This window comes from Bufo bufo, chromosome 2, assembly GCF_905171765.1.
Source record: "Bufo bufo chromosome 2, aBufBuf1.1, whole genome shotgun sequence".
In the NCBI taxonomy this organism is placed as follows: Eukaryota; Metazoa; Chordata; class Amphibia; order Anura; family Bufonidae; genus Bufo; species Bufo bufo.
In genome coordinates, this window is record NC_053390.1 from 774,351,209 (window position 1) to 774,373,089 (window position 21,881).

Sequence of the window (21,881 nt, forward strand, 5' to 3'; positions counted from 1 at the left end):
CAAGGAAACTCTCCTCTGCAGAGAGAAATTACGATGTGGGAGATAGGGAGTTGTTGGACATCAAATTAGCTTTTGAGGAATGGCGCCATTGGTTAGAGGGAGCCAGACACCCTATTACCGTGTTTACAGACCATAAGAATCTGGCCTACTTGGAATCGGCCAAGCGTCTGAACCCGAGACAGGCCAGATGGTCTTTGTTCTTTTCTAGGTTTAATTTTGTTGTTACGTTCCGCCCTGGGGTTAAAAATGTAAAGGCAGATGCCCTGTCACGTTGTTTTCCGGGAGGGGGGAACTTTGAAGACCCGGGTCCCATTTTGGCTTAAGGGGTGGTCGTCTCTGCTCTTTATCCTGATTTGGAGGCAGAGGTTCAGGCAGCCCAGGCAGAGGCTCCTGATCTTTGTCCCCCTGGGAGGTTGTTTGTGCCTCTCGCTTTACGACACAAGGTTTTTAAGGAGCACCACGCTACTGTCCTTGCTGGGCACCCGGGGAGCAAAGCCACAGTGGATCTCATTGCTCGGAGATTCTGGTGGCCGGCTCTTCGTAAGACGGTGGAGGGTTTTCTGGCAGCCTGCGAGACCTGTGCTCGTGCCAAGGTCCCTCATTCACGGCCATCGGGTTCTCTCCTCCCGTTACCCATTCCTTACCGTCCTTGGACGCATCTGTCCATGGACTTCATTACGGACCTGCCTCGTTCCTCGGGGAAGACTGTGATTCTGGTAGTAGTGGACCGTTTTAGCAAAATGGCGCATTTCATTCCCTTTCCTGGGTTACCCAATGCTAAGACGCTGGCGCTAGCGTTTGTTGATCACATTGTTAAATTGCATGGCATTCCTTCAGACATCGTTTCTGATAGGGGCACACAATTTGTTTCCAGATTCTGGAAGGCCTTCTGTTCTCGCTTGGGGGTTCGGTTGTCGTTCTCTTCTGCTTTTCACCCGCAGTCGAATGGTCAGTCCGAACGCGTCAATCAGAATCTGGAGACATATCTGCGCTGTTTTGTGGCGGAGAATCAGGAGGATTGGTGTTCTTTTTTGTCCCTTGCTGAGTTTGCTTTAAATAACCGTCGCCAGGAGTCCTCTGATAAGTCACCATTTTTTGGTGCATATGGGTTTCATCCGCAGTTTGGGACATTCTCTGGAGAGGGGTCTTCTGGTTTACCTGATGAGGAGAGATTTTCTTCGTCTTTGTCATTTATTTGGCAAAAGATTCAGGGTAATCTGAAGAGGATGAGTGAGAGATATAAGCGTGTGGCGGATAAGAGACGTGTGCCTGGTCCGGACCTGAATGTGGGGGATCTGGTGTGGTTGTCTACAAAGAATATCAAACTGAAGGTTCCCTCCTGGAAGTTGGGTCCTAGGTTTATTGGGCCTTACAAGATCTTGTCCGTCATCAATCCCGTTGCCTTCCGTCTTGATCTTCGTCAGACTTGGAAGATCCATAATGTTTTTCACAGGTCCCTATTAAAACCTTATGTCCAACCCACTGTACCCTCCTCTTTGCCTCCTCCTCCGATTGTTGTTGATGGTAATCTTGAATTTCAGGTCTCTAGGATTGTGGATTCTCGCATTATCCGCGGTTCTCTCCAGTACCTCGTTCATTGGGAGGGTTATGGTCCTGAGGAGAGGATGTGGGTCCCAGTGGCGGACATTAAGGCCACTCATCTCATCAAGGCTTTCCATAGGTCTCATCCTGAGAAGGTGGGCTCTGAGTGTCCAGAGTCCACCCGTAGAGGGAGGGGTACTGTCACCACCAGCTCTGTGAGAAGATCTGGCAGACGTTCTTCTCTACCTGTTGTATGATGTTCTTTGTTTTGGTTTCACTTTTTCATCTCCTTCCCTTCTCCCAGCTGTCATCTATTTGCACTGATTGTCTCCCTTTATATTCCCTCCCATACTGCCTCACTTTGCGGTTTATACTTCTTCCTGGATTGTGTTCACTGCTGGAGGCTGCTTCTCCTGATTCCTCAGATAAGTCTGTTTCCTTTTATTTGTGTTTCTTGCTGGCTTGATTGTAGGTGACCCTGACTCCGTCCGTATTAAGTGCAGGGAGCCGGTGGTCGTGTCCCCTCACTATTATAGGGTTTTCAGGTGTCACATAGTATAAGGTATGAGGGTATGCAATCGTATACCATAAAGATTTTTGCATGGGCATAGAAGTCAGGGAGAGCTCTAGGGGTTTTATAGGGCTCACCCACATGCTCCTTAGTTTGGGATCAAGCCAGTCGGATGTTTATTTGTAAGTTCCAGCTTTCTGCAACACCATCCGTGACACAACCTCTCTTGGTCTACAGATGCTGTTCGAATATACTGGAATGGAGTCAGGGGTATTCGTTGGGAAGGTTTGATGGATGTACTATTAGAAATGTGTGATCTGTACCCTGATCCTGATATAATAATTATTCATGCGGGGGCCAATGATGTGGGCAAATTCGGTACCATTGAGTTGGCTTTTTGTATGAAGCGTACTATGGTAAGGGCAAGGCGATTGTTCCCTGACGCCCGTTTAGTTTTTTCTGAGATGATTCTGCGTTTGCTTTGGTTATCCTGTTCTAATTTTAAATATTTGGATAAGATTAGGATACGCTTGAATAGAATTATGGCTCGTTTTATGCCATTAATATGGGGGTTTTCCTTTAGGCACGTGGACCTTGAAGGTGGTTTGCCCGGCCTTTATTTTTCAGACAAGATTCATTTGTCAGAGATTGGCTTAGACATTTTCAATTTGGACATGCAAGCTATAATTGAGATAGTTATGGGTGGGGTGGGGCCCACGCCACCTGTTTAGCCGGCATGGTCCGGTGGGTGTAAAGTCGCTCACTGAAATGGTGAGCGGACGAGTTAAGTCTGAAGTTTAGGCCGAGCTCATGGCTGGTCTAATTATTGTTTATGAAGTTATTGGTATATACAGGGAGTGCAGAATTATTAGGCAAATGAGTATTTTGACCACATCATCCTCTTTATGCATGTTGTCTTACTCCAAGCTGTATAGGCTCGAAAGCCTACTACCAATTAAGCATATTAGGTGATGTGCATCTCTGTAATGAGAAGGGGTGTGGTCTAATGACATCAACACCCTATATCAGGTGTGCATAATTATTAGGCAACTTCCTTTCCTTTGGCAAAATGGGTCAAAAGAAGGACTTGACAGGCTCAGAAAAGTCAAAAATAGTGAGATATCTTGCAGAGGGATGCAGCACTCTTAAAATTGCAAAGCTTCTGAAGCGTGATCATCGAACAATCAAGCGTTTCATTCAAAATAGTCAACAGGGTCGCAAGAAGCGTGTGGAAAAATCAAGGCGCAAAATAACTGCCCATGAACTGAGAAAAGTCAAGCGTGCAGCTGCCAAGATGCCACTTGCCACCAGTTTGGCCATATTTCAGAGCTGCAACATCACTGGAGTGCCCAAAAGCACAAGGTGTGCAATACTCAGAGACATGGCCAAGGTAAGAAAGGCTGAAAGACGACCACCACTGAACAAGACACACAAGCTGAAACGTCAAGACTGGGCCAAGAAATATCTCAAGACTGATTTTTCTAAGGTTTTATGGACTGATGAAATGAGAGTGAGTCTTGATGGGCCAGATGGATGGGCCCGTGGCTGGATTGGTAAAGGGCAGAGAGCTCCAGTCCGACTCAGACGCCAGCAAGGTGGAGGTGGAGTACTGGTTTGGGCTGGTATCATCAAAGATGAGCTTGTGGGGCCTTTTCGGGTTGAGGATGGAGTCAAGCTCAACTCCCAGTCCTACTGCCAGTTTCTGGAAGACACCTTCTTCAAGCAGTGGTACAGGAAGAAGTCTGCATCCTTCAAGAAAAACATGATTTTCATGCAGGACAATGCTCCATCACACGCGTCCAAGTACTCCACAGCGTGGCTGGCAAGAAAGGGTATAAAAGAAGAAAATCTAATGACATGGCCTCCTTGTTCACCTGATCTGAACCCCATTGAGAACCTGTGGTCAATCATCAAATGTGAGATTTACAAGGAGGGAAAACAGTACACCTCTCTGAACAGTGTCTGGGAGGCTGTGGTTGCTGCTGCACGCAATGTTGATGGTGAACAGATCAAAACACTGACAGAATCCATGGATGGCAGGCTTTTGAGTGTCCTTGCAAAGAAAGGTGGCTATATTGGTCACTGATTTGTTTTTGTTTTGTTTTTGAATGTCAGAAATGTATATTTGTGAATGTTGAGATGTTATATTGGTTTCACTGGTAAAAATAAATAATTGAAATGGGTATATATTTGCTTTTTGTTAAGTTGCCTAATAATTCTGCACAGTAATAGTCACCTGCACACACAGATATCCCCCTAAAATAGCTAAAACTAAAAACAAACTAAAAACTACTTCCAAAAATATTCAGCTTTGATATTAATGAGTTTTTTGGGTTCATTGAGAACATGGTTGTTGTTCAATAATAAAATTAATCCTCAAAAATACAACTTGCCTAATAATTCTGCACTCCCTGTATTGATACAGTTTAATTTTGGATTAAGTTAATCTTTAATAAAGCTGGCCGTAGCCTAATTTATTCCACCAAAATACTTGTGTCTACGTGTTTTATTATTTATTTATACAGTTAAATATGTGTAGGTAATCTTATGGTACATTCATATGATTTATAATCCCATGTTATGCCCAGCCCAATTTTTTCGATGTAATTACTGTATACTGTATATGCTATACAGAAAAACGGAACGGAAAAACGGAACGGAAACACAACGGAAACAAAAAAAACAGAACAATGGACCTGTGAAAAACAGACCGCAAAACACTGAAATAGCCATACGGTAGTGGTGATGGATCATGTGATGGACCATGTGATGAATGCAGTGACGTCATCAAAGGTCCTATTGCTCACAGATGAAGACAGAAGAGATGTCGGCTGCGCGACATAACCATGTTATAAGGTAAAATTATACAATCTACACTACAACTAACCCAAACCTGAACTTCTGTAAAGAAGTTCGGTTCTGGGTACCACAGTCGGTTTTTTATCACGCACGTGCAAAATACATTGCACCCGCGCAATAAAAACTGAACATCGAAACGCAATTGCAGTCAAAACTGACTGCAATTGTGTTCCTACTTGGGCAGGTTTTCCGCAATGCACCGGGACGCATCCGGACACGTCCGTGTGAAAGAGGCCTAACAGTGATAGCTGTATATTAGTATATGCCAAATTTAACACAAAAATATTTGCAATTTCTTATTTCTCAATGTTTAATTTTTATATTTAATTTTTATTTAATAAATTTTTTCTATTAAGTCTTGCTCCCAACCATCACTGAACAGTGAATGTGGCTCACAATGCACAAAAATTTGGGGACCTCTGGTCTAGAGTAGCAACAACTCTTCCTTTCTTTCTGTGATGTATTTGTTCACTCCATTTAAGTGGATGTATCATTTATTAGATTTTAGTTTCATTCATTAAATGTTAGTGAATGGCCCACATTTACTAATGCTGAATAAATGTAGACAGCTGATGCTCAATATATCTAGTATGTCTTTATTTATTTATTTTACTTACATAGCGCTGACATATTCCGCAGCGCTGTACATATACTATCATCACTTGATGTCCCCAATGGGGCTCACAATCTAAGTTCCCTATCAGTATGTCTTTGAAGGAAACAGGAGGACCCGGAGGAAACCCACACAAACACAGGGAGAACATACAAACTCCATGCAGATGTTGTCCTTGGTCGATTTCAAACCTAGAACCCCAGGACACCACTGCAAGACACCAGTGCTAACCACTGAGCCACCATGCTGCTCATTGTTTATACCACCTATTTGTTGGTTTGGTTTACACTGTAAATGTGTCCACATACCCTAAAAATCTGTCCTAATGGGCCAAAATCCTGTCTCTGAGCCATAAACAGGGGCGTAGCTATAGGGGGTGCAGAGTTAGCAGTCGCTACCTGGACCAGGAGCCTGAGGGGACCCGGAGGCCCTTGTGCCACATAAGAAGTGTTATATAGTGCATGCTGGGAGGGCTCTGTTATACATTTAGTACTGGGGCCCAGAATGTTTAAGTTACACCCCTGGCTGGAGGGAAGGGGTCAGGTCAAGAATTTGGCATGGGGGGGGGTGCTATTTCAATTTTTGTCTTGGGTAAAAGGAAGGCAATGTGCTTCCCTGCCCCTGGCCACAATGCACTGAGGGAAAAGGGGGCCCAAGGTGAACTTTTGCCCCAGGGGCCATGAGCCTTTAGCTGTGCCCCTCGCCATAAATGTGCCTTGATGTACCAAAATCTCTGTGACAAAATTGTGCCCCAACTCCCAATGCACCAAAATTTGTCTGTGAGCAAAATAAGTGTCCAAATGGATCAAAATAGTGTATCTAAGTCAAAAATGTGTCCCAATGTACTGAAATTCTATCCACCAAAAACATTAGAATAAGGGTCGCATTGTGATTGTCCATGTTGCCTCCTTTGCTGGCTGGATTCATTTTTCCATCATTATACACTGCTCGTATCCAGGAGATACAGCCACTCCTATTGTCCCAGCCACCAGAGAGACCAGCCCGTTTTCCTATAGTGTGCAAGCACGACCACCACTGCAGGATTGCAGGGTGGTCATAACCCCTGGAAACGAATGAAAATGAATCCAGCCAGCGAAGGAGGCAATATGGACACTCACAATACATTCATAAGTGCCTTGTATTAACTTCCTCTACATGATAAATGCTATTTGCTGAAGTGAGACAACCCCTTTTAAAATGATAAAATCTGGGCATTCACTTTTAGATAGTGAATGACGTTAGCAATGTTCCCTGTAATGCGTTTTATAGTCTCTTTCCTGCGATATGTCCAAGTCTTTTCTATTCAAAAGTTTCGAATTACCAGAATCTTTTTTCTATTATCCCAATCGTCTCCCCCTTCCCAGAAAGTAAGCGCAGAATCTAAAGATAGAGCAGGCATTGAAGCTCACAAAGGTCCATACCATCATTGTCTCGCCAACGTCATTGTTTTTCAAGTGAATATAATCACATATAAAGATCTGAATTACCAAGGAGCACCATTCACAGGCCTAGCCCACCTTAAACAACCCAAAGTCTGATATTTCATCTGTGTCCGTGTGGATATTTTCTATTTATATACTAAGGTCATGGTCAACAAAAAATATGATTGTTATGGGATATGGGAAGATTAGTGACTACATGTAGCATCTTTGTGTGGGGGTCTGGAAATCTGCCCTCCTGAGTACAATGGCCCAGGGCTGAGGAAGAGAAGAAGAATTTTTGGAAGGAGGGATCATATGATGCATACCTCCCAACCAGGGGTGGGATTCAAATTTTTAACAGGTTCCCTACTCAACGGCGGACACGCGGCGTCACAGCATATGTTTACATATACATACACCATATATACTGTATGCAACACACATACACATAAATACTCCCTATACATGGTACACCAACATAAATACACTACACACACATACCACCCAACTAAGGAGCTAAACTATCAGCAGTGCACGAAGCAATGGAAGAGAACATCTCCCAGCTGCCCTGATCAGGACTATAAATCCCATGCCTGCTCCCAACCCTCCCACATTTGGAAGGACAGTCCCGGATTTCAGTGGCTTTCCCCCATCCCGGAATGGCTGAGGTATGACCCGCTCTCAGCTGTCTCTGCATCCATAAGATGCAGAGTCAGCTGATTATAATGGTGAAGCAGGGAGCCATCTGCTCCCCACTTCACCATGAAGCTTGGGCTGTGTAGAAGGTGCGGGTGCCGGCCCGGGAATCAGCCTCCGCTCCCCCTACACAGTGCGATGTGTGACAGCATCCGGCCTTCTGCTGCTGGCAAGCACAGATAGGAACTAGGCAGGGGCAGACTGGGAACTTAAAAAAGGCCCAGGAAAAAATACTAAAAGTGGCCCCGTTTTGTAGTTGGTTCCAAACTGATGGAAGGCAGGGCCAGCAATACCATATTGTGGCACATTATACCACCCCAACAAAGCCAAATACCACCGTCCATGACAAAATACTGCCCCAGCAGCACAAAATACATCCCCAAAAACATCCACTGGCCGGCCATGAGGAGGGTCCAGGCGGCCCCCTGGGCATCGGCCCACCAGGAAACTTCCCTGTAAGGTCTATGGTCAATCTGCCCATAAACTAGGTAAGTACTTACCTTTTTTTTTATTTTTTTTACTTCCTGTAATACAGTGAGCAAAACACATTCAATGCTTTCTTATAGCCTTACCTGGAAAAGCGTGTGAATGATGTGGATGACTGGGTACACTCCTTCGATTATTGACTTGCATTCTGCGTATCCAACAAAGTACCCTATCTTCATTGCATGCATGACTATTGTCGTTCCGGCAAACAGGCCTATGCCACCTAGGCACGGAATTCAGAGACGGACAGATTTAATATATGGATACGAAATGTGAGAAAAGAAACATTCCACGGATAAAACAGATTTATCATACTATATAAAAGAAAACTTGTATTTGCTGCCCATTGTAACCAATCACAGCACAGCTTTCATTTCATATTCTGGAAAATACAAGCTGTGCTGTGATTGGTTGCTATGGGCATCAAAGAGTTTTTCTTTTAGACACTCAGTGGGAGATTTATCTATACTGGTGTAAAGGAAAACTGGCTTAGTTGAACATAACAACCAATCAGATTCCACCAGCTCTGAAAAATGAAAGGTGGAAGCTGATTGGTTGCTATGGGCAACTTAGCCAGTTCTACTTTACACCAGTTTGGATAAATCTCCCCATTACTGACTTACTGACAGCTATATAATATGTATGCAGTGAGCTCCCCCTTGTGGTTGCTGCAGGACTCCAGACCTTTGATGCTATTATAGTACTGTGAAGGAAAGCACCCTGTAACAAGTTTTCTGCTAGCAGTGTTGTTAATTGGGGCCCTATTTACAAGGTTTATGGTTGGCATTCTGCTAAGGGTGGGTTCCCATCACATTTTTCACATCCACTATAGGGTGGGTTCACATCTCGTTTTAGGCCTCCGTTTGATTAAAATAAAAAAAGGATACAAAACGCAGCACACCACGTTCTTGTATCCGCAGCACTCTCCAGCCTTGAATTTCCAAAGGTTTATTCACCAGCAAAAGTGCGACGTTTCGAGTCGAACGTCGCACTTTTGCTGGTGAATAAACCTTTGGAAATTCAAGGCTGGAGAGTGCTGCTGTTTTTTTGTACAAATGCATCTATAACTGGGGGAGTTCAGGACTGACTCCCAACACGGCTGGCACCACCACATCAAGGGACGGTATTTATCGCTTTTTCGCTGTGCTGCTACACTTAGTTATTTTCACATTCTTGTATTCTGCACAGTCCGGTAAAAAAAAACAGGAAAAAATGTATAGTTTTTTTTTACAATGGAACTCTATGGTGAATGGATGCCACTGTATGGCATGAGTCTGAGGCATATGTTTAATGTATACTTTTTTTTATACTTTAAGCGGATGGAAAAAGCGTGATCTGAACCCAGCCTAACACATACAAAATATTTATACGTTAAATGGATGCCTCAGGCTGATGCCATTCACCATAGAGTTCAATTATAAAAAAAAAAAGTATATGTTTTTTTACCATTTGTAAGGGATCGCTCACTCACAGGGGGTCGGCAATGACAGTCTTCTCATCAAACAGGGGGTTTTCAAGCTCAAAGAGTGCTTTATTTGTCACACATCACATCACACTTCCAAGTTTGGCATCACTCGGCACCATGAAGTCGCAGCTTCACATCACAACGTGTTACATCAACACAAAGCAATAAATCCTTGCCCGGCTAGGCACTCACTATTCCGACTCACCTCTAGGTCCCTGTAGTATTCAGCCTCACTCAGCCATGCTTTGAGAGAGCCTCCTAGTTGTGACCAGTGCAACTCACCAGTCCTCCTGACGGTGACCACACAATACCTTGGGGGGACATGGTCCAGCAGTCCTGCTGACTCTGACCGTGCGACACCTCTATTGTTCAAGCGTTGCTGGGCTCCAACATGACTCCAACATGCAGATTGTGCCGCAACATGGGGTGTGAAAGAATCTGCGCCAGATATATGCCACAAAAGTGGAGTATATCTGTTTGTAAATGCCCCCTTTAGTGAACTCCCCATACCTTGCAATGATAATTTATTGCCGTGTAAGGCAGAAGCGATATAAAGATCACAAGTTTCTCAAAAATATTAAAAATATATACAGTACAGACCAAATGTTTGGACACACCTTCTCATTCAAAGAGTTTTCTTTATTTTTATGACTATGAAGGCATCAAAACTATGAATTAACAGATGTGGAATTATATATATAAGGTTTCCGGTGTATGAATATTCCCACCTTCAGGTCCTATTCATAATGACAGGAGTCAGGGCTAGGTTTTGGTTTTCCTAGGTGGTGACCTTTTCCCTTTCCCTAGCCGTGAGGCCTAGTTTCTGGTCATTTTCCTTCTGTTGTCATTCTGGTGTTCCTTCCCTCCCCCCACATTGTGACAATAATAGATAGATAGATATGAGATAGATAGAAAGATAGATAGATAGATAGATAAAAATAAGGATAGCGCCTTGGGTGAATAAAGCACATGTCACTTTATGGAAGTGCGGCTGTATCTTTATTTTTATTCATGTACAGGTGGGACCACCGCCTCAATCGCTGGCCCTCCGGTCATACTTTGGTATTTTGTTAGATAGATAGATAGATAGATAGATAGATAGATAGATAGATAGATAGATGGATGGATGGATTGATAGAGAGATGGATAGAGAGATAGATAGATAGACAGATATGAGATGGATAGATAGAGAAATAGATAGATAGATATGATATATACAGTACAGACCAAAAGTTTGGACACACCTTCTCATTCAAAGAGTTTTCTTTATTTTCATGACTATGAAGGCATCAAAACTATGAATTAACACATGTGGAATTATATACATAACAAACAAGTGTGAAACAACTGAAAATATGTCATATTCTAGGTTCTTCAAAGTAGCCACCTTTTGCTTTGATTACTGCTTTGCACACTCTTGGCATTCTCTTGATGAGCTTCAAGAGGTAGTCCCCTGAAATGGTTTTCACTTCACAGGTGTGCCCTGTCAGGTTTAATAACTGGGATTTCTTGCCTTATAAATGGGGTTGGGACCATCAGTTGCGTTGAGGAGAAGTCAGGTGGATACACAGCTGATAGTCCTACTGAATAGACTGTTAGAATTGGTATTATGGCAAAAAAAAAAGCAGCTAGGTAAAGAAAAACGAGTGGCCATCATTACTTTAAGAAATGAAGGTCAGTCAGTCAGCCTAAAAATTGGGAAAACTTTGAAAGTAAGGGCTATTTGACCATGAAGGAGAGTGATGGGGTGCTGCGCCAGATGACCTGGCCTCCACAGTCACCGGACCTGAACCCAATCGAGATGGTTTGGGGTGAGCTGGACCGCAGAGTGAAGGCAAAAGGGCCAACAAGTGCTAAGCATCTCTGGGAACTCCTTCAAGACTGTTGGATGACCATTTCAGGGGACTACCTCTTGAAGCTCATCAAGAGAATGCCAAGAGTGTGCAAAGCAGTAATCAAAGCAAAAGGTGGCTACTTTGAAGAACCTAGAATATGACATATTTTCAGTTGTTTCACACTTGTTTGTTATGTATATAATTCCACATGTGTTAATTCATAGTTTTGATGTCTTCATAGTCATGAAAATAAAGAAAACTCTTTGAATTAGAAGGTGTGTCCAAACTTTTGGTCTGTACTGTATATATATATATATGACCTGACTTGAGAAAGGTTCTGTGAGAGAACCGAAACGTTGTCAATGTTTGATATGTGTGAATAAAGAGCACATTTTATTTTTCAAGGAGTGCTGCGGATCTTCTTTCTTATCTTCCGTCCTGAATCGAGGGACCACTGCCTGCACCCTGTGACAATGCTGAAGGGAGTGCTGCCAGATTTTCCTTATGGATATATATATATATATATATATATATATATATATATATATATATATATATATATATAAAAATCAAATCACCCCCCTTTCCCCATAATAAAAAAAAAATTATAAAAAAAAATGCCCATACTATTAAAATATAAATGTATTCATCCTGTAAGGTGAACGCCATAATGGAAAAAAAAAATATCAAAATAGCTGATTCAACATTTTTTTATCACTTCAACTCCCCAAAAAATTTAATAAAAAGTGATCAAAAAGTCATACACACCCCAAAATAATATCACTGAAAACTACAGATCACCCTGCAAAAAAAGTTATATTCATCATTTACTACAGGGAGTGCAGAATTATTAGGCAAGTTGTATTTTTGAGGATTAATTTTATTATTGAACAACAACCATGTTCTCAATGAACCCAAAAAACTCATTAATATCAAAGCTGAATATTTTTGGAAGTAGTTTTTAGTTTGTTTTTAGTTTTAGCTATTTTAGGGGGATATCTGTGTGTGCAGGTGACTATTACTGTGCATAATTATTAGGCAACTTAACAAAAAACAAATATATACCCATTTCAATTATTTATTTTTACCAGTGAAACCAATATAACATCTCAACATTCACAAATATACATTTCTGACATTCAAAAACAAAACAAAAACAAATCAGTGACCAATATAGCCACCTTTCTTTGCAAGGACACTCAAAAGCCTGCCATCCATGGATTCTGTCAGTGTTTTGATCTGTTCACCATCAACATTGCGTGCAGCAGCAACCACAGCCTCCCAGACACTGTTCAGAGAGGTGTACTGTTTTCCCTCCTTGTAAATCTCACATTTGATGATGGACCACAGGTTCTCAATGGGGTTCAGATCAGGTGAACAAGGAGGCCATGTCATTAGATTTTCTTCTTTTATACCCTTTCTTGCCAGCCACGCTGTGGAGTACTTGGACGCGTGTGATGGAGCATTGTCCTGCATGAAAATCATGTTTTTCTTGAAGGATGCAGACTTCTTCCTGTACCACTGCTTGAAGAAGGTGTCTTCCAGAAACTGGCAGTAGGACTGGGAGTTGAGCTTGACTCCATCCTCAACCCGAAAAGGCCCCACAAGCTCATCTTTGATGATACCAGCCCAAACCAGTACTCCACCTCCACCTTGCTGGCGTCTGAGTCGGACTGGAGCTCTCTGCCCTTTACCAATCCAGCCACGGGCCCATCCATCTGGCCCATCAAGACTCACTCTCATTTCATCAGTCCATAAAATCTTAGAAAAATCAGTCTTGAGATATTTCTTGGCCCAGTCTTGACGTTTCAGCTTGTGTGTCTTGTTCAGTGGTGGTCGTCTTTCAGCCTTTGTTACCTTGGCCATGTCTCTGAGTATTGCAGACCTTGTGCTTTTGGGCACTCCAGTGATGTTGCAGCTCTGAAATATGGCCAAACTGGTGGCAAGTGGCATCCTGGCAGCTGCACGCTTGACTTTTCTCAGTTCAATGGCAGTTATTTTGCGCCTTGGTTTTTCCACACGCTTCTTGCGACCCTGATGACTATTTTGAATGAAACGCTTGATTGTTCGATGATCACGCTTCAGAAGCTTTGCAATTTTAAGAGTGCTGCATCCCTCTGCAAGATATCTCACTATTTTTGACTTTTCTGAGCCCGTCAAGTCCTTCTTTTGACCCATTTTGCCAAAGGAAAGGAAGTTGCCTGATAAATATGCACACCTGATATAGGGTGTTGATGTCATTAGACCACACCCCTTCTCATTACAGAGATGCACATCACCTAATATGCTTAATTGGTAGTAGGCTTTCGAGCCTATACAGCTTGGAGTAAGACAACATGCATAAAGAGGATGATGTGGTCAAAATACTCATTTGCCTAATAATTCTGTACAGGGTGTAGGCCTGGTTTAGGCCTAGAAGATGGTCTAAATGTAAGACAATTTTGCACTGGTGCCATGAGGTGCTAGGGTCCTAGGCTCGAACATCTATATGGAGTTTCTATGTTCTCCCCATGTTTACCGTAAGTGGATTTCCCCGAATTTCCTCCCACAATCCAAAAACATACTGATAGGGAATTAGATTGTAAGCTCCAATGAGGACAGCAAGTGATATTAATGTCTGTAAAGTGCTACAGAATAGATCACCGCTATATAAGTGAGTAAAATAAATTCATCGGAATATCGGTATCTACACTAATGTTATTACATTTCCAGTTAAAGGGGTTGTCTCACTTCAGTAAGTTGCATTTATCATTTAGAGAAGGTTAATACAAGGCACTTACTAATGTATTGTTATTATTCATATTGCTTCCATTGCTGGCTGGATTCATTTTTCTGTCACATTATACACTGCTCGTTTCCATGGTTACAGACCACCCTGCAATCCATCAGCGGTGGTCGTGCTTGCACACTATAGTAAAAAGCATCAGCCTCTCTGGTGGCCGGGACCATGGGGGCACACATAGGCTAGTACTTTTTCCTATATTGTGCATGCCGACCACCACTGATGGATTGCAGGGTGGTCTGTAACCATGGAAACGTGCAGTGTATAATGTGATGGAAAAATTAAGCCAGCCAGCAAAGGAAGCAATATGGACAATAACCATACATTAGTAAGTGCCTTGTATTAACTTTCTCTACATGATAAATGCAACTTACTGAAGTGTGACAACCCCTTTAACTATTTAAACCAGGGGTGCGGTACACAACGTTTGTGGGTCTGTGGAAGACAAACTATACTTCTCCCAAGGGCTGTAATAGGAGTAGATATAGGAGAGAAGTAATGGACTTCGAGATCAGAGTTTCGGAGGAAACAAACCTCCTTTGACAGGTCAATAATATACAAACTTAGAAGATCATCAACAGTCAGGTCCATAAATATTGGGACATCGACACAATTCTAACATTTTTGTCAGGAGCTCATGAATATTCATGACTCATCATTATCAGCTGGAGCTTTTCAATACAAGATGTTGGCAGATTGACTGGGTCAAAAGAAAGTGACCCAGCATTGTGCTAAGAGAATCAGTCACTTATTTATGTTGCCCTTAGTTAGGACACCATAAAACTGGTGTCAATTGGTCATGTAACGCAAAAGGGGAGGGGGGGGGAGGGGCAGATAAATATGCTTCTGTTTGAGGGTTTTTCCAGGAGGGAAGAGAGGTTGCTAAAATCCTCCCAAAAAGTGGCCAACCCCTTTTAAAGAGCTGGGAGCCCTATGGCCTTATCAACAGTATCCATAATATCTGACATGAATGGTTGTACTGTAGGACTCCCACCAATTGGGAAACAGGTGCAATACCCCAGATAGGGTATCTGCAATTGTTTATTATACATTATAATATGTTATGTTACGTTATGTATCTGCCATATGCCTCAGGAATGATAAGGTATGGTTGGCATTAGGAATGGGACTTTCCATTCCTTTCCTCCCTTATTGGTGGGAGTGGGCTTGTCCTACTTTCTGCCAGGAAGGGATGTTCTACAGAGATCTAGGAAGAGTTAGCTGAGCAAGCCTGGAGTGAGGGAGCACGCCCATCTGCTCCTGCTCCAAGAGCCCTGCAACTACAAAGACAGCTAGTCTGGGAGGACCACCACTCCAGGGGGACTGCAGGGCCACCAGAAGAACTACAAGCTACAGTGGTTACAGTCATCAGAGTGATCAGCACTACAGCTATACAGATTCCACTGCAGGTGAGGGGATAGCAAGTTAAGACACCCATCACCACAGTTCAGGACAGGCACATCCAAAAGCCTGCATATCACAAGTAGACACCTATGGACACAAGTGGCAGCTTATTGCTGTTAGTGAAGGGAAATCAGGTAAGAGAAGGACTATTCTAGAGTGCTATTGTCTGTCCACCCCTGACTGGAGTAGTTTTTACTTCTCTTTCCCACCTGTTTACAGGTGTAAAAGATAATAATTGTGGCGAGGCCAAAATCCCAGCCCTGATCTGTCCCTCACCACCCTCCTGTCTCTCCCAAGTGGCGAGAGATTGCGCAAAAATACCCATGCAGCAATATTTAAAAAAAAGGGTCTTGTAACTATTTTTACTCCAAAAGCTGGTATAAAATATTCATAAATAGCCTCCATAATGTTTTGTATTATGCCTCCTGCAGGTTTGAAGAGGTGGTGCATGATACATGGATTTCAAGCAAGACCACCAGTCATGCAATAAGTTACCCAGTGGCGTAACTACCGGGGAAGCAGCTGCTTCGGGGCCCGGCGTCCCGGCAGCGTGTGTGACAGTTTATTTTCAAGTTAGTTAAATATCGATGTCTTAATGTTCAGGGCCCCTTCACAGCAGCTGACCAGGCCCCCCTCGCTAATGAGATCTAATCTTACTGTCTTCCTAAAGTCTTCTGATGTGTCTGGGAGATTCGAACCCACAACCTCCAATGTATCAGTGGCAAAGCATTTACCCTCACAACCATAAAGGCTGCAATACAACTGATTGAAAAAATATGAGACTTCTACTGTTATAGCTGGCTAAGTCTACATCTATACACATGACAGCTGCCCCAACACACCCAGCACTGCTATATCTCTATATGACAGCTGTCCCAGCACACTCAGCTCTGCTATATCTCTATATATGAGCAGCTGTCATGTGTATAGATGTACACTTAGCCAGCTATAACAGTAGAAGTCTCATATTTTTTCAGTCAGCAGCAAGGCAGCTGTTATGGTCTTGTGGTTAAATGCTTTGCCTCTGATACAGAAGGTCGTGGGTTCAAATCCCAGCAGAAACTTTTCTGAAATACAAGCACTGACTCCATATATGGACATACAGGGCGGGACACAGGAAGAGGCTGCATCGCATCGCTGACATGGAGGTAAGTAGAAGTGTTTATTTTATTTTTTTAATACCCGACTGTTACTGCCATGGGGGGAGCGGGGGGCACTTGATACTGGCACATGGGGGGAGGCACCTGATACTGGCACCTGGGGGGGGAGGGGGGTTGGCACTTGATACTGGCACATGGGGGGGGGAGAGGCACCTGATACTGGCACATGGGGGTTGGCACCTGATACTGGAACATGGGGGGGGGGGGAGGCACCTGATACTGGCACATGGGGGGGGAAGAGGGGTTGGCACCTGATACTGGCACCTGGGGGGGGAGGGGGGGGGTTGGCACCTGATACTGGCACTTTTTTTGTGGGGGGGGGAGATGGCACTATGATACTGGGACATGTGGGGGGGAGGAGAGAGGCACTTGATACTGGCACATGATGGGGGGCATCTATGGGGACACTTACTGGCACATTATTGGGGGGCATTATGGGGGACACTAGGCCGGCAGCCTATCAGAGACCGGACACTGAGGGGCATCTACTGGGGCACTATATATGGGGCATTTTATACTGGTACATTATGGGGGGCACTAGGAGGGAAGGGGGAGAGGAGCACTATGGGGGCATTTACTGGGGGCACTATATAGGGGTATTTTATACTGGGACATTATGGGGGCACTATGGGGGCACTATGGGGACATTAGATCAACTGGGGGCATTACAAGGGGGTATTTTTGCACTGTCACATTATAAGGAGAATTATTACTACGGGGGGGGGGCATTATGGTGGACTTTATTTCTCCCCCATGGTATGAGCCCCCTAGTAGCAGCACCAGCCTCTCCCTGCTCTGCTATCCCTCTGCCCCTTCTCCAAATCCTTATTATGAAATCTTTCTCATTAGGATAAAGCACAACATCAGCTTCGCCGAGCCCCCGGCCAAAGTGTTGAAGTGGTGTCCGAGATCCCCAAGGGCCAAGTAACTGTAAGTTTTCATGTGAAATATGTTTATGTTATACACATATAGCATCCACTGTGCCACACAATATACAGTATACCGCTACACTGTGCCACACAATATACAGTATACTGCTACACTGTGCCAAAGGAGTGGGGTTTACACAGGAGGAGGGAGGTGCGAAGCGTGCTGGAGGGGCCCTTACAAATATATGCTGTGGGGCCCAGTCACTTCTAGTTACACCTCTGAACAGATCTGCTGTCACTCCACTTTCTGCATAAGAAAAATGTAGCTGACTATTGACAGCCATGTCTTTTTACAGTGTCCTAATGATTGGGGGCCGCTGACCCGCGGTTGTGCAAACCTAATTTATAGCACTAAAACAATTTGTACACTGCTCAAAAAAATAAAGGGAACACTTAAACAACACAATGTAACTCCAAGTCAATCACACTTCTGTGAAATCAAACTGTCCACTTAGGAAGCAACACTGAGTGACAATCAATTTCACATGCTGTTGTGCAAATGGGATAGACAACAGGTGGAAATTATAGGCAATTAGCAAGACACCCCCAATAAAGGAGTGGTTCTGCAGGTGGTGACCACAGACCACTTCTCAGTTCCTATGCTTTCTGGCTGATGTTTTGGTCTCTTTTGAATGCTGGCGGTGCTTTCACTCTAGTGGTAGCATGAGACGGAGTCTACAACCCACACAAGTGGCTCAGGTAGTGCAGCTTATCCAGGATGGCACATCAATGCAAGCTGTGGCAAGAAGGTTTGCTGTGTCTGTCAGCGTAGTGTCCAGAGCATGGAGGCACTACCAGGAGACAGGTCAGTACATCAGGAGACGTGGAGGAGGCCGTAGGAGGGCAACAACCCAGCAGCAGGACCGCTACCTCCGCCTTTGTGCAAGGAGGAACAGGAGGAGCACTGCCAGAGCCCTGCAAAATGACCTCCAGCAGTCCACAAATGTGCATGTGTCTGCTCAAACGGTCAGAAACAGACTCCATGAGGGTGATATGAGGGCCCGACATCCACAGGTGGGGGTTGTGCTTACAGCCCAACACCGTGCAGGACGTTTGGCATTTGCCAGAGAACACCAAGATTGGCAAATTCGCCACTGGCGCCCTTTGCTCTTCACAGATGAAAGCAAGTTCACACTGAGCACAGATGTGACAGAGTCTGGAGACACCGTGGAGAACGTTCTGCTGCCTGCAACATCCTCCAGCATGACCGGTTTGGCATTGGGTCAGTAATGGTGTGGGGTGGCATTTCTTTGGAGGGCTGCACAGCCCTCCATGTGCTCGCCAGAGGTAGCCTGACTGACATTAGGTACCGAGTTGAGATCCCCAGACCCCTTGTGAGACCATATGCTGGTGCGGTTGGCCCTGGGTTCCTCCTAATGCAAGACAATGCTAGACCTCATGTGGCTGGAGTGTGTCAGCAGTTCCTGCAAGACGAAGGCATTGATGCTATGGACTGGCCCGCCCGTTCCCCAGACTTGAATCCAATTGAGCACATCTGGGACATCACGTCTTGCTCTATCCACCAACGTCACGTTGCACCACAGACTGTCCAGGAGTTGGCAGATGCTTTAGTCCAGGTCTGGGAGGAGATCCCTCAGGAGACCGTCTGCCACCTCATCAGGAGCATGCACAGGCGTTGTAGGGAGGTCATACAGGCACGTGGAGGCCACACACACTACTGAGCCTCATTTTGACTTGTTTTAAGGACATTACATCAAAGTTGGATCAGCCTGTAGTGTGTTTTTCCACTTTAATTTTGAGTGTGACTCCAAATCCAGACCTCCATGGGTTAAAAAATTTGATTTCCATTTTTAATTTTTGTGTGATTTTGTTGTCAGCACATTCAACTATGTAAAGAACAAAGTATTTCAGAAGAATATTTAATTAATTCAGATCTAGGATGTGTTATTTTTGTGTTCCCTTTATTTTTTTGAGCAGTGTATATTGCACCCATACAAATCCAATGTAAGCTATTGATGTTAAATAAGTTGTTGCAGAGCCAAGTTTGTCATTTGGCACAGCTCACTGTAAAATCGCCGTGTTTTTTCTGTGGTTTTGGAAAGCATTGCAGGTCAGCCTACTGTGCTAGCGCAGAAACAATGCATTCCCTGAGATTTAACTATCAAATTCAACTCTGCTACATCTGCACATAGATAATACCTAATGTCACCGCCGATCAGTTTTCACTTGGCTCTGATATACTGCACCTCAGAAAAAAATAAGACAGAAAACACCCACAATTGTTGAAAATGTTATTTTAGTCACAAATCTAAATTGGTGGAAGTGGAAACAGATATGAGTACTTGGGACATTTAATACTGGCCATATTTGCCCAGAGGCCAGGCCACCACCTAAGCTTCCTTTCTTGAGTTCAGTGCTCTGTAAATGTTTCCGTCGGGCAGTATCAGGTTTGAGCTGTCAGGACAGGTGTGTTGTCACTCAAGTCCTTTGTGAGGCTGAATTCACACCACGTCCGCGGTGGACTGTCTGCATAATAATGCATATATGCCAGGAAAATCTTCCAACATATGTGCCAACATGCAGCCAACTTTTATAGAGAAAAATACTGTCATGTTTCTCAGTGTATTTACAGTTTTTTCGTTTTTGTTTTTTATTTGCTGCAATTTGGCACAAATCCTAACCAGAAAAGCCACAAGTAATAAAATTGGTATATTTTTGGAGGCTCACTTCACACTGACTGTGATCTGCCACTTAGATCTGGAAGCCTTGGGGTATAAACCCAAGTTGCGGTTGACCACATGGGGCGAAGACACATCTGTCCACAGGAACCAATGGTAACTGAGTGTCATGGGTGGGCATGGCTTGACCACATGTGGCTGGACAGTATAACCTAATTACCATTGGTTCCTGTGGACAGACATGTCTTGGCCACATGTGGCCAGCTCCGCCTTGGGGTTATACCCTCAGACAGGATACCTACAACCAGCGGCGTAGCTAAAGGCTCATGGGCCCTGGTGCAAGAGTTCAGCTTGGGCCCCCTTCCCTCAATGCTTTGTGGCCAGGGGCAGGGAAGTATATAGCCTTTATACTGCCTGAGACAAAAATTGAAACTGAAATTCGGTGTCAAATTCTTGACCTAACCCCTTCCCTCCAGCCAGAGTTGTAAATTGACCTGCATGCACTTTCTTTAACACCGTTTTTTTCTTATGCGGCACAAGGGTCTTTGGGGTCCCTCAGGCTCCTGGGCTCGGTAGCGACAGCTACCTCTGCACCCCCTATAGCTACGCCCCTGCCTGCAGCTCAGTCAGGCTCATCCTTCTCTGACCTCTGCTCCAAACTCTTGGGGCTCCTTAGGCAGGCAATGTGTGCATGTCTGACAGCTGAATGTGTGGCTGTATTTACAAGTTGCTGCCGCCATGTGGTCAAGATGCAGGCAGAATTTTGCAGCCTGATTGATAATGGCTGTGGCAGTATACTAATAGCAAACAGGAAAGGTTTTAGCGGCATAACCTCAGACGAAACATGCAAACTCATTTGCCTTGTCTACTGCAATCGCCATCGATAATCCTGTACTGGACCTAGTGCTGATGCTGATCATTTTCCTAGGACAGCGCTGGAATGGCATAGGAGGAGTAACTAATTCAAAAAGGATAGGTCATCAATATAAGATTTTTGGAGGACTGACACCCTGCACCGCCACCGATCAGCTGTTTTGGGATGCTGCGTTTAGTGCCATGCCGAGGTACTGCAGCTCTGCTCCCATTCCCAGATACTACCCAGTGTACGGAGACTTCTGCTTCAGGACATACTCTGGTAAATCTGGGAGTGGGGTGTCAGCACCCCCATAAATCTAATATTCAATACCTATTCTGATGAAGGATAGCCCAGAAAATCCCATTAACACCAACTGGGTTGATGGCATGCTGGTCTGGTGCCAACCAAAGTGCCCATAGACGTTAAATGTAAAAAGACTGCCATGTGTGAAAACCAAATGCCATGTTTTTAACCTTAGCTATCTTTAAGGTATGAAGAGACGCCAACATTTATTCTGTTATATGATCTGATGTATGGAAATAATACTGGAAAGCATTGAAATTAATACAACGGGTTAGGAATGATCTCATAGTGTTCTGGCACAGCAGGAGGTTTTATTGTTGCTTAGTGATGATTCTCGCAAATGGCAATCAGTATGAATAGATACCGAAATGCATTAGACT

At 44.1% G+C, this 21,881-nt stretch overlaps 1 protein-coding gene across 1 annotated transcript in view; it reads right to left on the reverse strand.

The window, feature by feature from the left end:
- OTOP1 (otopetrin 1) overlaps positions 1–21,881 on the reverse strand; it is an 87,150-nt gene that overhangs the window by 51,264 nt on the left and 14,005 nt on the right. The window contains 1 exon segment of the mRNA XM_040419946.1: positions 8,215–8,351. Coding sequence (XP_040275880.1) covers positions 8,215–8,351 — 137 coding nt within the window.